The sequence below is a fragment of the Formica exsecta genome, unplaced genomic scaffold (assembly GCF_003651465.1).
Source record: "Formica exsecta isolate Colony F162 unplaced genomic scaffold, ASM365146v1 scaffold236, whole genome shotgun sequence".
Lineage (NCBI taxonomy): Eukaryota > Metazoa > Arthropoda > Insecta > Hymenoptera > Formicidae > Formica > Formica exsecta.
Genome location: NW_021849640.1, coordinates 418,688 through 433,308, shown reverse-complemented (window position 1 = coordinate 433,308; position 14,621 = coordinate 418,688). Strand labels below are relative to the sequence as shown.

The window sequence follows — 14,621 nt, the reverse complement described above, 5'->3', positions numbered from 1 at the left end:
TAACATTTTTATATATTAGCATATATATATCATAGAATATATTCATCAATCTGCTTAACAGAAAAAATATTTCTATATTTATCTGAATGAACTTGTTGACAGAAAATTAAAATTCTGACACGTTTTTTACATACTTATATTTTTCGGTAACAGATTAACAAACGTTTTGTCACTCAAACGTGCTGCATTATCGTGTGGCCTTGTATTTTGAAACATTTGCGAGATCGCGTGATTAATCTCTTTTTCCGCCTTTTTGAAGCTTCAAAGAACGTGTTAATACCAGTTTTTAAAATTAACCTTGATTAAGAAGACGTTATTAATAACATATAATGCAAAAATTATTGACATATAATGCAAAATTATTGACCAATACACAAAAATTTATTTTATTACTTTCAATATTTATTGCATTTGATTTGTTTAACGATCAAAAATTTTGAAACAACACAATATAACGTGACGAATATAAATCGCATATAAACAAAAAATATACTCTTCAAAATGCATATATAAATATTTATTTATTTATAAAGACATCTTGAATTTATTCTCAATAGAAGACTCAATAGAAGTATGTCTCTTTAAATAATGATAAAAAAAATACATTAAACGTTTTAAATGTTATAAAAAAGAAAAATTATAAATGGAATTCATAGATACGCAAAATAGGTGCAACAATGAGCTCATATCATGCGTTCGTGTATCACGATATGTGACACGTAATCAGTATATATCAGTATATACTACCCACTATTGCTGCAGTAACCTAGTTCCTTCCAACGAGATAGAAGGTCGAATGCGCTTGTTCATCTAATATTCCTAAAAGCTTCGCATTACTTATTATTGAACAGATATGAAAGAAGCTTAGAAAAGAATTCAATAATAAAGGATCACTCGACGGCTAATCTCTATAATATCGTTCTGGTTCTCTCAGCTTCAAAATGTAAGTTGCTATAAAACAATCTATTTTCATTCAGAAATTCAAAAATCATTAATGTCAATGACGTTCTAATCACATATTTTTTTTATCAATAAAAGAACTAATAAAGAAATAAAAACACAAGTTGCTATTCTGTCAAATCATCTCTAAATAATAATGTAATATTAATCATTACAAAATATTAGATTGTCACTCCGATGAGAGAGAAGATTGACATATAAATTCATTGACAATAATTAAAAATAATATAATGTAGAGACATATAATCTCAAAATAATTACATGCCACATTCTTATTAAGATATGATTTATAATTCGCAATGTGCAACTTGTTATTATGACTATAGTGTTCCTCTTGCGCAGGACGAGTATTATATAACACAATGTAGACGTATATTAGATTAAATTTATATTCTTGTTACAAAGTTTAAGTTGATTTACAGAGCAATATACATGTGCGCGCGCAAAAAATAAACTTGATTACTTTGGAAAAGATTGTTTCAAAATTCTTCTCTTTCTACAGAGAAAGATCAATTATTGAAATATAAATAAAAAGAAGTATTATATTACCATTTTATTGTTCCTACAAATAAATGAAATAAATAAATTAGTGATGCCACATTAATCTTTCGATTCTTTCTAACAAGGGAAGAGATGAAAGTGTCCTTCTCCAATTTTGATGAGCATTGGATATGTATAGTCTAGGTTAAATTAAGAGATACATATTTTTTTATGTATTCTCTAATAATCGTTAAGAGAGTGAAACGTTCTCTCGAGATAGTCGTTTTTTAGATTCCTGAACGAATACTGTCAAAACAGTAAAAGATATAAAAAAGGTTTTACCGTTCTAATGTACTTTATAAAAACCGATTTTTTTTTAAAAGGATATTTCACTCCTTTAATAACCATTAGAAAATAAATAAAAAAATTTCTTTTATTTATAACCTGAACTACGAGATATTCAAAACTCATCAAAATCGAAGAGGGACACTTTCATTTCTTCTCTTGAAGAAGTAAAGTATTTTATTACCTTAACACACACAAAAACTAAAATTCTATATTCATAATAAAAACATTTCTTAATAAATTACTAGTTCTAAAATAAAGTTTTATCAACAATTAATATAAATTATTATTCATTTTGTTGAAAAATAAAAATAAAAATACGACGTACCAATTTAAATAAGAATAATTTTCCTATTGCTCCATTTTAATGTATTCAAATTAATAAAGATTAGTGTGATTGTAATCACACTAAGCTGTATCGCAACTCGCCAACATATATAGCTACATCATAGCAGATATGAAGGGTATTATAACACATAAAAAGAGAATGGTATCGCGCATGTTATAACGCCGGCAGCGACTTATGTTATTCTATTGCGTATTATTCTGTTGAAATATGACCTTCTTGACACATCAGATTTCTTTTATATATAATTTGCAAAAATTTTTTTACCGGTTTATTTAAAACATATGCTGATATTCACAAGATTTCTCTCTTCTTTTTCTCTCTTTCTATATAAAGTTTATTAATGAATTCTTCAGACTAGCATACAGAATAAATCATAATTGCATAAACATTTGAAACAGATTTCTTTTAGTCATCTTTAAAAGAAGTACACATATATTTCTTCACATAAATAGTTTATAAATTCTTTGCGTTGCAAAAAATAATTTATTAAAAGAATTATTCAATAATATTATTAGTAATACAAATTATAACCGAAATTTTTCCTTAATTTTGCAGATCGATATATCAGATAACCATGGTAAAAGCGTACAACGGTGCGTTGGTCCTGGCGGATGTCCTGCTGCTTATTTTGAAGATCCTATATTACATCTGCGAGAGCGTGTATAAATTTTTTGTTCCAACAGAAGAAAAGAGCGTAACCGGTGAGATCGTTTTAGTATGTATCCAGTTTACATTATATGTGCATTACTGATATTGCATATCAAAACTATGTTTGCATATAATATATACATACTATCTTTTGCATTATACATGCAAAAAATTCTTGCGATTTAGTATAATTATTTCTACGTGAAATACAGGCATAAAGTGCAATTATTGCAACTTAAATGCGCATTAATGATGATAAATTGATCGTTAAATGATGAGTTGGACTATCATTAAGCTATGTTTTGAATAATTCTTTTTTTTCTTTTACTAAAAGCTCTTATCGTATGCATATAAATCCATATTCATCGTTTCGTAAAATGAAAAAATAAGTTATGGCATGATTGCAATTCGTTTTATAATTATGTACGTTCTAACATGTTTTTTAATATGAATAACAAATTATAAAAATAATAAAAAATAAATATAATTATTACAAATTTATTTATTATTTATAAATTCGCTCGTAATTAGCTGGTTTTAATGCCCTTCTCTGAATAATATATACATGATTAACACGTTTGTTGCGAAGAATATATTACATAGTTTTTACTTTTTACATGTTTCACTTCTTCAAAAACAGTTTTAAGACAAATTTGGAATGAAGCCAAATTAATACTCCCATTTGCGTATTAAAATAAATGAGATTTAACATTATCTTTGCTTCTGGAAAGCATAATAAGTAATATGAAAAGATATATATATAATAGATATAATAATTATATGTATTACATTTTATTATGCTTATACAGATAACAGGCACGGGTCATGGTATCGGAAAGGAGTTGGCACTCCGTTACGCATCTCTAGGCGCAACCGTAGTATGTTGGGATTTGAATCAACAAGCAAATGAGGAGACATTAAACGAGATAAAAAAGACGGGAACTACTGCAGTATACGCGTATCAGTACGTATCGTTTCTTTTCTACAAAACGCGATAAAATCGAGGAAGACGCTTCTCGCGAAGCGCTATAGTAGAAATTAAAATTCAGTAGGACAGAAATTCGATCGAATTCTAACAGAAGTATCTTTATTTCGTTACACAGTTGCGACGTATCGAAGAGGGAACAGGTCCTTAGTGTAGCCGAGAGAGTAAAAAAAGAAGTCGGTGACGTTACTATTTTGATTAACAATGCTGGTATAATGCCCTGCCACGCCTTCCTTGATCACACGACCGATGAAATTAGACGGATCTTTGACATTAACGTGCTGGCCCACTTCTGGGTAAATTAATAAGAATTAAACACATATGAAAGTTAATTGAATATACATGTACAAATAAACGGCTTTTAAACGTGTGCTGTCTCTTGATAGAAATAATCTGAAATGATTATATATATCTAACACTATATAAAATATTTTTTTATTTGCAACCCATACTATTTACAATGTTATTCGTGTTCTACTGTTTCCATTATTTTCAGATATTGCAAGCGTTTCTACCAAGCATGATCGAGAAAAATCATGGCCACATCGTTGCACTCTCGTCATTGGCAGGACTTAGTGGCCTTCCGAATTTAGTTCCTTATTGCGCTTCGAAATTCGCAGTTAGAGGTGAACAAGCTCATATTCAACTCAATTTTAATATTGCACTTTATGCGTAAACATACTCACGCGCAAAGCAGAAAGATTTCGCATTCTCAACCGTGTCATGTAAATATTGCAGGGCTTATGGAATCGATGAGCGAGGAATTACGATTATCTACCAAAGGGAAATCTTTAATCAAATTCACAACCATTTATCCGTACATGGTGGACACCGGGCTTTGCAAAAAACCAAAAATAAAGTAAGAGTGAAACGTACATACGAGTGAAACGTACATACATACAAAGAATGTACTCATAAAGAATGTTTTGCAATACATGACATGTAATTATGTTTTTATTAATAATAGTACTATATATACTATATGTACTATTACGTACTATAACAAATAATTACGTGCAAGACTGATTCGTAAAATTGAATCTTTCGTGACATATTTTTAAATCACAATGATAGATTACGCGTGGATACGCACAAGAGTATAATTATCTACATATCATTATAACTAGCTATACTTTTTACATGCAGACTAAATTTTTGGATGCGAGGTGAGCTATTGCGATTTTCTTATAACAGAAAAAATCTACGGAACACATGTATGGTGTAAAATAAATTTATAAGCTGTTTATTTTAGGTCGTACAAGTTAAGACCACACGCATTTTTTTAGCATTTTCAGTAAAATTTAAAATAGCATGAAGTTCTTAATAATTTTTTTTTTTATTATCAATAGCAGTAAATATTCTAATTTCAATAGGTTTCCGAATGCCATGCCGTTGGTTTCACCGGAGCAAACAGCTTCAGAAATAATCCGTGCGCAGAGATGCGACTACCGAGAAAGATCTGTGCCTTCACTATGGCTGCCACTGGGCACAGTCTTAAGGTAATCAAATTCTTACAAAATCTTCGAATGTATAAAGATCCTAACAGCGTAAAGAAAATATCCTAAAAAATATCTCAGTGCATTAATATTTGAAGTCACAGTTAATGACATAAAAAAGGCCGTCAAAAATAAACCGATATATCTGTAGACAGAGAGAGAAAAAGAAGAGATACACATAGCAACTGTGAATTTGACTTTTGATCAATTTTATCAATCAATTTTATTATCATATTTATTTAATGAGAAATCAATATGTATATTCAATAATCGTTATTATATAAAATTTCTTCACAATATATTGCGAGTGCCAATTTTCGTTAATATCTGTCACAGTTTCCTAAACAAATGTTAGATAAATAAAGATAAGAAAACCGACGTGTTGAGTATATAAATATTTTCGTTTCAGAATTTTTCCCGACAATGCTTTACGCATCTTGATAGACTTCTTCGATAGCGGCGTCGAGGCGGTGAGCTAACAGATGCAAGAAACGCTCATACAACTAAAAAAAAAAAAAAAAAATGTGAATAAAATTTTTTATACAATTATACATAAAATCCTTTATGTTACCAAATTTTTTATAAGATAAAATATAAGCCAAAATTGCCAACAGTTTTTATATTGTTAGTACATTCGAAGTAAGACATTTAGTTGTCTTTCTTTCTTTTTCCGATACTGTTACCACTATATATATATATATATATGAGTAAAAATAATTATTTTAATTAATTAATCGTAAATAATTAATTGTTGTAAAGGTAATGTGCGTAAACGTGCAAGTGTAGATGTTTTATACCCTAAGCAACGTAAGTATTGTAAGTAGATCTTTTGTAAAATGTATCTCGAAAGAAACTGCGTAAAAATGCTTTATCGTATTTTAATAACATGAGTGTATGCATCAATTTCGTAAACAATAATATTTCGTTCTGTGAAATTAATAACCAAAATATGATATACACGTAATGATATAAATCGCGCATAATCTGTTATTTATAAAACCAATTCAATAATTTTCCGAACATTACTGCTCATACTTGTGTGTATTGTTACTTAATAAGTTACTTATAAGATATATACACTAGCAATCCACATTATGTGACAGAACATAATATAATATACATTATATATATAAAATTGCTTGCAAATTGCTATTTGCGAATTGCATGTTCAATAATATAATGCGTATTTCTTATCAATAATATAAGCCCGCTCTTCAGAAGATTAATAATTTGGCGTACTCAGATTTCAATCTAGCGCTATCATTGCATATAACTATAGAAAGTAAAAAAACGGAGATAAAAGATTATATGAAAGTCAATTATATATGATATATAAATAACATATCCATATTGTACGCACATACTTTAAGTTTAAGGGAATTTATTCGATCAAAGCTGCAGGCGTAATTTCGATACAATATTCAACGATACAAATGCTATATCGACATCCGAGTTTATATCTAATTTGTCTATTATATTTACACTGTATTTTTCTGCTAAATAAATTAAATTTCAAAACATTAGAAATATTATAAAAATAAAAGATTACAAATGTTTAGTAAAAATTGTTAAGTAATAGACATAGAAAATATAGAGACCGAGCATAAACTCGTGGTTTAGGCGAGGGGAGTGAAGCCGCTGCGGGACGATGCGACGAGGTAAACTGTGCCTAAATTTGATTGGCTGTTATACTGCGCAAGTTCACGTCAGTGATATTCGTGTCGTTGGCGGCTGTCAAATATATAATTATTACACATATTTTGACAGTATTTGTCTATATGTTAAAGAAATTTGTCAGAAATAAAATATATTAATATATAAATATATAAATATATAAAATGTATAAACGTGGATAATAGGACATATATTCATATAAACAGTTTTGCTTAAAATGACCGATACGATCACCTCCCAGAATATTGACCTTTTCTCCTGGAACACCCTGTATATTAATATATATTGATAATATTTATTTATTCAATAAATATTATCAATATTTATTATAAATATTGGATATTATTAAGTATTAAATAATAAATATTAAATATTAAATGTTTAATAATAAACATCAAATATTATAATTATATTAATATTATTATTATTAATTTAGGCACAATTTATCTCGTCGCACCGTCCCGCAGTGGTTTCCTCCCCTCAATGATATGCTCGGTCCCTGTATTTCTATGTCTATGGTAATTACATAAGGACTCTATTCCGTAACCTTTAACGATGTCGTTAGATACCATTGCGCAACTGTTTTTCAATGTTTTTGTTGCGCAATGATACGTAACAATATCGTTAAAAGTTACAGAAAAGAATTAAAAATTATTGGTTTTTATAATTTCTGTTTCTATAATTATAATACTCATGCTTTTCGTATCAAATTTGAGCGATTGCTAGAAAATATGACAGAACAAAAATAAAATCTGTTTCTATTTCTAATTGTCTAATATTGTTTAATATAAAAAAATAAAAACATAATCCTTAGTTAATCATATATTAAAAATGTGAGCTTTTTTTATTCTAATAAAAGTAGAATATAAAACATAATTATAAAGATAATATGATATTGTAAGTTCTCTTTTTTAAGAAGACTAAGTAAATTATACATAATAGAATTGAATAAATGATGATATAACTCAATCAAAAATATTTTTAATTTTTTTATTTTGTTTCACTGTCTTCTATAGTTTTTTGCATAGTACATCAACTCAAAAAATAATATTGTTAGAAAAATCTCTTTATAAAATTGATATAATTTGTTATTTTCAACTATATGACGAGTTATACAGGATGTCCCATTTTAAACAGTCGAACCGAATATCTCGAAAACTGAGCCCGATAGACAAAAATGTTTCAGACAAAAGTTGCATGGTTTCCAAGGGGCCATGTGATGAAAATATGGACTTGACTTTGAGTGATCTTTTCAAGACCAAGTCAATGTGATCAATGTTTTCTTAAATGGAACTCCCCATTTTTATTGCATATTCTTATAGCTTACCTCGAGAGCTTTTCAAAACACTATAATAAAGTATTTTTTCTTTAATTACTTTTCGAGTTATTTTATATCTTAATCTAACATATTTTGATATAAAAAATAAAATATCTCGTGAAATATTCAGTTTTCGATAATCTTACCGTGATACTTTTATGTATAGAATAATGAGACAAATCAAATAGCGTAAAAAAAAAAAAAATAATTGTTTAAAAAAATACATTGTAAATAATTGCATACTTTTTCTTAAAAACAATTATTTTTGTTATACTAATTGATTGGTCTCATTATTCTATACATAAAAGTTATGGTAAGATTATCGAAAACTAAATATTTTACGAGATATTTTATTTTTTATATCAAAATATGTCTATCACGTTTTTGTCTATCGGGCTCAATTTTCGAGATATTCGGTTCGACTGTTTAAAATGGGACATCCTGTATAACTCAATATCACATATTATACTGTTAGAATTCAATGCAAGACTTTCAAAATATATATAGAAAATCAAAATCGTTATTTTAAAATTTCGAATATATATTTTAATTGCTATTTCTTTTAAATTTCTAATACACATCTCTTGTTATTCCCTAAGTAATTTTCTTTAGCAGAAATTCATACATGATTAATTTATAATGACAAAACTGTTCAAAAGACTTGAGCAATCCTATCTTTATAAATATGTAGGAACGTATACATAACACATATCCACTACCTTAAGATTGGAAGCGACTCTCACGAGAGCGATAGTCCATTTCTGGACATTCGCCAGAGAATATCGACGAGAACTCACCTTCGCTTTTACCTGAGAAGACTAACACCCAACTTTGACTGAATAGAACAGAAAAAAATAGTTATTTAAACGATAAGTGCACGATAAAGGATAACCTTCAACTAGCCGATCGATTGTCCTGAACACTATAATCAGGTAAATATAGACGAGTTTATCATAATCGTGTTCGTCAGTTCTTAGTTTTGTTCGTGCAAAGAAACACGTTTATATTCTAAACATGCCGTTCATAAAAATTATATTTTTTTAAATCTTGTTTTTTTTTCCTGTTTCATCTAGCTAGGAAATCCGGTTAACTTTTTCGACAACAATACGTAAATCTTTTTTACAAGCAATTTAAGTCAGTTGCGTAACATTCCCATTCCATTATAATTCCTTTTCACGCACACATCTTCAAAAGTAACGGTAAGTGAGCTCACATATTCAAAAAAACGTTTCAAATTAAAATTACTCTGTTCCAAAGAAGAAATCTTAATGAGTAGTTAAACATCGTAGTCAGCAGTTTTATTTCAGAAAAAGACGTTTCTAAAATTCGAAAATATCTCTCTATTTTTTAAAATAAAATAAGTTATATTATATTATATTATAGAATAAGTTAATTTGAAAGGTTTTGTTAAATGTTCAATACTTTTGGAGATATACATGATCAATCTTGCATTCGATATTTTTGCAAACTACATATTTTTCCAAAAATGTGACATATAAATCATTTTATAAAATCTTGATCTTTTATACCGGGATACGTAAATAAACTATAAATAAAAACTTTAGAAGAGAGTTAATAATATTCATCGAGGCAAACAAAAAGTTTTACAAGAATAATAATATTTTTAAAGATATTCAAAGTTATTTTATAGAACTTCTAATAATATACATATCTCCATTTAGAGAGATTTATAAATTATAAAATTAAATATGCCGATAAAACAAACAGATTTGAAATATATGTTTTTAAAAACATTTTAATATATCGTTCAATGAATTCTCTATAGCAGCTCCTAAAATTTGTATACTTTCATTTAATCATATACCCTCGATACATCCGTATAAAAAAATTATTAATTTTTTACAGTGCACCATGATTATCTTACACAAGATTATATATATCTTGGCAAATATATCACGACTTTCTCTGCAAATTCTTTACTACATCTGTGAGAGCATATATTACAAAATATTTGGATTACAGAAAAAGAGCGTGGCTGGTGAGATTGTTTTGGTACGTACAAAATGTGTACATGTGATGTAGATGCATTAAAAACTCGCGTAATCAAAGAGAGAAATATTAATTTTTAAAAAACTTGAAATTGATAAAGACAGTGCAAAAATATTGCAGTGTGAATATATTGATTTATCTATTTATCTATTGACGAACACACAATTAATATTAATTACTAAAAAAAAATTTCCGTGTGCTATTATTGTTTCATGTGCAACTGTAAAAAAATTTTCTTTTTAATAATCTTAAATCATATTCATTATATTTCGCTACAAATAGAAAAAGTTTGTTCGGAAAGTGCCATACTAAAAAGATAAAAATAATAAATAGTTATTTAAAAAGAAACTCGTACGACTTTGCGCTTCTGATATTAAATTCGATGCATAACTAATAATAAATAAACATTCTTAAGAGTTTATGATATTACATTATACGACACAAATTGAAAAGAGCACAAGAATTTCATTGTGTGTATAATAGTTAGTCCCGTTTCTCTATATACTATATATTATATTGCAATAGATAACAGGTGCAGGTCACGGTATAGGCAAAGAGTTGGCGATTCAATACGCGCTTTTAGGTGCAATAGTTGTATGCATAGATGTGAATCAACAATCAAATGAGAAGGTGGCAAACGAAATCAAGGAAATCAAGAAAACTTCGGTATATACGTATCAGTACGTTTTGCTCTCTTTTACAATAGCGTTATTTATTTCTTACATATCATGATCAAAGGATCTGGTCATTATTTTGTTACGCTTATAATGGTCAAAATTGCTTTAACTTGGCAGAATATAAAGACAGTTTTGTTATCATATGATATATGTATATTGTATATATAGGATGAGTTTTTTAAATTGAGACACTTAAATATCTCGAGAACAACGCATTTTTGAAAAGAAAGTTTGAAATAAAAGTTGTTTGGTTTTGGAAGACAAACATAACAGCAATATAATATATTTCTGATTCGGTGGATGTTTTCAAGATTATTTTAAGATCAAGTTTATATAATCGTACGATCGATACTTTTAATATCTCTCTACAGATGTGATGTATCTAATAGAAAACAAGTTTTCGAAGTAGCTAAAAAAATAAAACAGGAAATCGGTGATGTTACCGTTTTAATTAATAATGCCGGTATAATGCCTTGCCACAAATTCCTGGATTACATAAGCGATCAGATCACACGAGTCTTTGACATCAATGTATTAGCACATATTTGGGTAAGAATTCAGATTATGACCATATACAAATATTAAATTAGCTTTTGCTTTTGAAAGAATATTATTTTCGTTTTATGTTTTCGGGTAATATAATTATAGTACTCGGGAACTATATCATGATACAAAAATTAACTCAATAAATTTAATTAAATTTGATTAAATTAAATTTAGTTTAATTTAATCAATAAATTAAATTTAACTCAATATCGTTGCTTATATTTGAAAAATATGTATGGTGGACATAATATATATTATTCGTCTTCACGAACTAATATTCAATTGTTTCCAGATGTTAGAAGCATTTCTACCAAGCATGATAGAAAAAAATCATGGTCATATCGTTGCGCTCTCGTCGCTAGCTGGACTTGCAGGGGTTCCTTATTTAGTGCCTTATAGCGCTACAAAATTTGCAGTCAAAGGTAAATTTTTTTATGATTTCGACATTATAAGATTTTCTTTTCAATAATTTCATTCGAAATAATTGGCCCAATTTGAAAAACCTTGCTTTCACAAACGTTATTTTTGAGGTCTTATGGAAACGCTTGAACAGGAGTTACGAACATCTAGCCAGGGAAAATCTTTAATTAAATTCTCTACCATTTATCCTTACATGTCAGATACGGGACTTTGCAAAAAGCCAAAAGTAAATAAAATGTAAGTTTAAGACGAAATTAATACAACAAATGAGCATATGCAATCGCAAACGCAGATGTAAAAAACTCGCTTATTTCTAAATAAATAATTAATATTTCTGTTTCACTTTTCTTCCAGGCTTTCAAGCTTTATGCCATTAAATACGTCACAATATGTAGCTGCAGAAATAATTAATGCTCAACGGCAAAACGTATGCAATCTGACTGTACCATCATTTTGGTTATTATGCTTTTCATTAATTAGGTAACTAAAATGCGGTATTTATAGTGATAAATTTGTAAATTTGTATGTGCAAAATATGCAAAAACGTAAATTGTGCAGTATTTAGTATATCACATTTGTCTTAAAGTCGACAACCACATCAAATTTTCTATATGAGAATAAAAATTAATTTTTATTATGTGTGTGTGTGTGTGTAGTATGTATAACAAAAAATTTATATAATTTATTAAGTATATACAATAAATTAAAACATAATCCTGCATTTTGCAATTTTGGATATTATATTTTGAATTATTTTAGGTATATATTAAAATATATAGAGATTGTTTATAATATAACTTAATTTTTTCAGATTTTTGCCCGAAAAGGCACAAAACAAAGTAAGAGATTTTCTGGACGCTTATGTTGAACCAGAGAATTAATTAATATAAAAATTGCGCAATTGCGTATCAAATTTTCGAAGATATATGAAAAAAAACAGAAGCCATACGCGATACAACTATATCTATTTTTTTGAATATTACTGTATTGTATTTTATTGTATTTTTTATTTTATCATATATCGCATTTATCGTATTTTGTACTTATTTTGTGTTTCTATCTCCTATCTTATTGTTATAATATGTGTGTTACATTACATTACTTATAAAAAACTTATTAATGTTCATATATAAGATAATAAATATATATAATCATTTTTAAAATACTGATATATATATAAATATATAAAATTCCAAGATAAAAAAAGTTGAAATTTATTCCTGTAGTATGTGCGTGTGTAGAAAGAGAGGTAATATATATATAAATGCTAAAAATATTAAAAATTTTATATCATAAAGAATGAGTAGAAGAATTCGTTTCTGGCTGTCTTAGATAGATATGCATAAGCATTAGCAAATATGCTATTTATAAAGCATAGCTTTATGGCAAATTATACAAAATATATACATACACTGCATAATATACAATATAGTATATGATGAGCATACATACACTGTATAATATACAATATAGTATATGAAAACATTTTCTGCACTAATGTATTGGAAAATCGAGTTGTAAAATATGATTAAAAATTTTATCGAGACAATCAAAACCTTTCGAACCAACTTTTGCGCCAGCAATACAGCATGCAAATTTGATAGCTCTTTGTAAAACTATTTCATCAATAAATTTTGTTCGATTACATTCCAAATTTTCTATACAGATATTCTTTTGTTTAATACTTCGTCTAACTACCGTGCTATCATCAATAGTGTTATCCCCCAATTTATTAATATCATTCGCTTCCTCATCTTTATATTTACGCATAAGTTCTACTTTGCTCTTATTTAAATAATATAGAACAGCTGCGTTAAATGTATCACCTGCCCCTAAAGTATCGATCACCTTATGAGGTGGGAAAGCTGGAGATTGTACTATCGTACCACAAGGAGTACGAGCAATTGCACCTTCCTCTGCCCAAGCACAAATAATAGCCCCTCTAGAAAAATATTTATCTCTCAGCACTGTAATATTTCATATATAAACTCTAAAAAATAATTTGTGTTTCTTACCTAAGTCTGGCATCTTGGCCAATGGTATGTATTACCTCCTTCATATTGTTAAAACCTTGGTTCTTAGCAAAATCTTTTGCTATAAATGCTACGTCAGTATATGACAACAGATCCAATAATCTGGGACCTGATCTGGGACTTTCTAGTTCCACACTAATCATAATTGGCATACGTTTCTTACTGTGATTATTTGTACCATTTAATGAGTTATTATAATTTTCTATACGTTGTATCATAAGCAACATTTCATCTATATTTCTTCCCTAATAACATGAAATGTTGTAATTGTTTCGCTACATAAAAATTTATTGTTTACATTATGAAACATACTTCAAAGTGAATCCAGCTGTATTCTGCTAAATTTAGTTGTTCAAAGTTCTTTACTGTCAATTCTGGTAAATTTTGATTGTGGTATACAATTGTACGAGTTCCAGTATTTAAACTCAATATAATTGTTGCGGTAGGACAGCCAATGCCTTCTATCATAGGACAGTGAGAATAGTCAATTTTATATTTACGCAGATCATTTTGCATAAAATTGACATGCTCATCTGCACTTAGACAAGCCAGAAACTCGCATGACTGTCCTAGCAACGATAGTACAGTACAAGTGTTTGATGCATTGCCCCCTCTTTGCCATCTATAGTCAATAGATCTGAAAATTATATTAATAATAAAAAATAAAAATAATAAAATAA

General features: G+C 28.0%; 3 protein-coding genes across 7 annotated transcripts in view; 2 read left to right on the top strand and 1 right to left on the bottom strand.

Moving 5' to 3' along the window:
* Positions 1-5,810, top strand: part of LOC115235875 (short-chain dehydrogenase/reductase family 16C member 6-like) — a 32,182-nt gene extending 26,372 nt beyond the window's left edge. For 2 of the 3 annotated variants that reach the window (XM_029807957.1, XM_029807958.1), the window contains exons 2-8: positions 2,690-2,849; positions 3,592-3,746; positions 3,886-4,063; positions 4,264-4,393; positions 4,506-4,626; positions 5,141-5,266; positions 5,673-5,810. In XM_029807957.1, the coding sequence (XP_029663817.1) occupies positions 2,690-2,849; positions 3,592-3,746; positions 3,886-4,063; positions 4,264-4,393; positions 4,506-4,626; positions 5,141-5,266; positions 5,673-5,742 (940 nt within the window). In that variant the 3' untranslated portion in view covers positions 5,743-5,810. Of the gene's footprint in view, positions 1-788; positions 944-2,689; positions 2,850-3,591; positions 3,747-3,885; positions 4,064-4,263; positions 4,394-4,505; positions 4,627-5,140; positions 5,267-5,672 lie in introns of those variants that run through there. The other variant, XM_029807959.1, reaches the window with a different exon arrangement.
* Positions 5,630-14,621, bottom strand: part of LOC115235874 (ketohexokinase-like) — a 10,559-nt gene continuing 1,567 nt past the window's right edge. The window contains exons 2-5 of one of the 2 annotated variants that reach the window (XM_029807956.1): positions 14,254-14,578; positions 13,924-14,186; positions 13,735-13,850; positions 5,630-5,766 (exon numbers count right to left, since the gene is read on the bottom strand). In XM_029807956.1, coding sequence (XP_029663816.1) covers positions 5,759-5,766; positions 13,735-13,850; positions 13,924-14,186; positions 14,254-14,578 — 712 coding nt within the window. In that variant the 3' untranslated portion in view covers positions 5,630-5,758. Of the gene's footprint in view, positions 5,767-13,099; positions 13,851-13,923; positions 14,187-14,253; positions 14,579-14,621 lie in introns of those variants that run through there. The other variant, XM_029807955.1, reaches the window with a different exon arrangement.
* Positions 9,016-12,941, top strand: LOC115235876 (short-chain dehydrogenase/reductase family 16C member 6-like). 2 transcript variants are annotated; one of them, XM_029807960.1, is made up of 9 exons: positions 9,016-9,187; positions 9,329-9,454; positions 10,122-10,268; positions 10,791-10,945; positions 11,314-11,491; positions 11,781-11,910; positions 12,019-12,145; positions 12,263-12,388; positions 12,720-12,941. In XM_029807960.1, the coding sequence occupies exons 3-9, from the start codon at positions 10,128-10,130 to the stop codon at positions 12,787-12,789; spliced, it is 927 nt and encodes a 308-aa protein (XP_029663820.1). In that variant the 5' UTR covers positions 9,016-9,187; positions 9,329-9,454; positions 10,122-10,127; the 3' UTR covers positions 12,790-12,941. The 2 variants fall into 2 exon arrangements, with proteins under 2 accessions (XP_029663820.1, XP_029663821.1); XM_029807961.1 differs by lacking the exon at positions 9,329-9,454 and having other exon boundaries at positions 9,021-9,187.

Coding starts and splice junctions, on each gene's coding strand:
- LOC115235876 (XM_029807960.1), top strand. CDS start 10,128: ATGATTATCTTACACAAGATTATATATATCTTGGCAAATATATCACGA. Junction 12,146..12,262: donor AAGCCAAAAGTAAATAAAAT/GTAAGTTTAAGA, acceptor CTTTTCTTCCAG/GCTTTCAAGCTTTATGCCAT. Junction 12,389..12,719: donor TTATGCTTTTCATTAATTAG/GTAACTAAAATG, acceptor TAATTTTTTCAG/ATTTTTGCCCGAAAAGGCAC.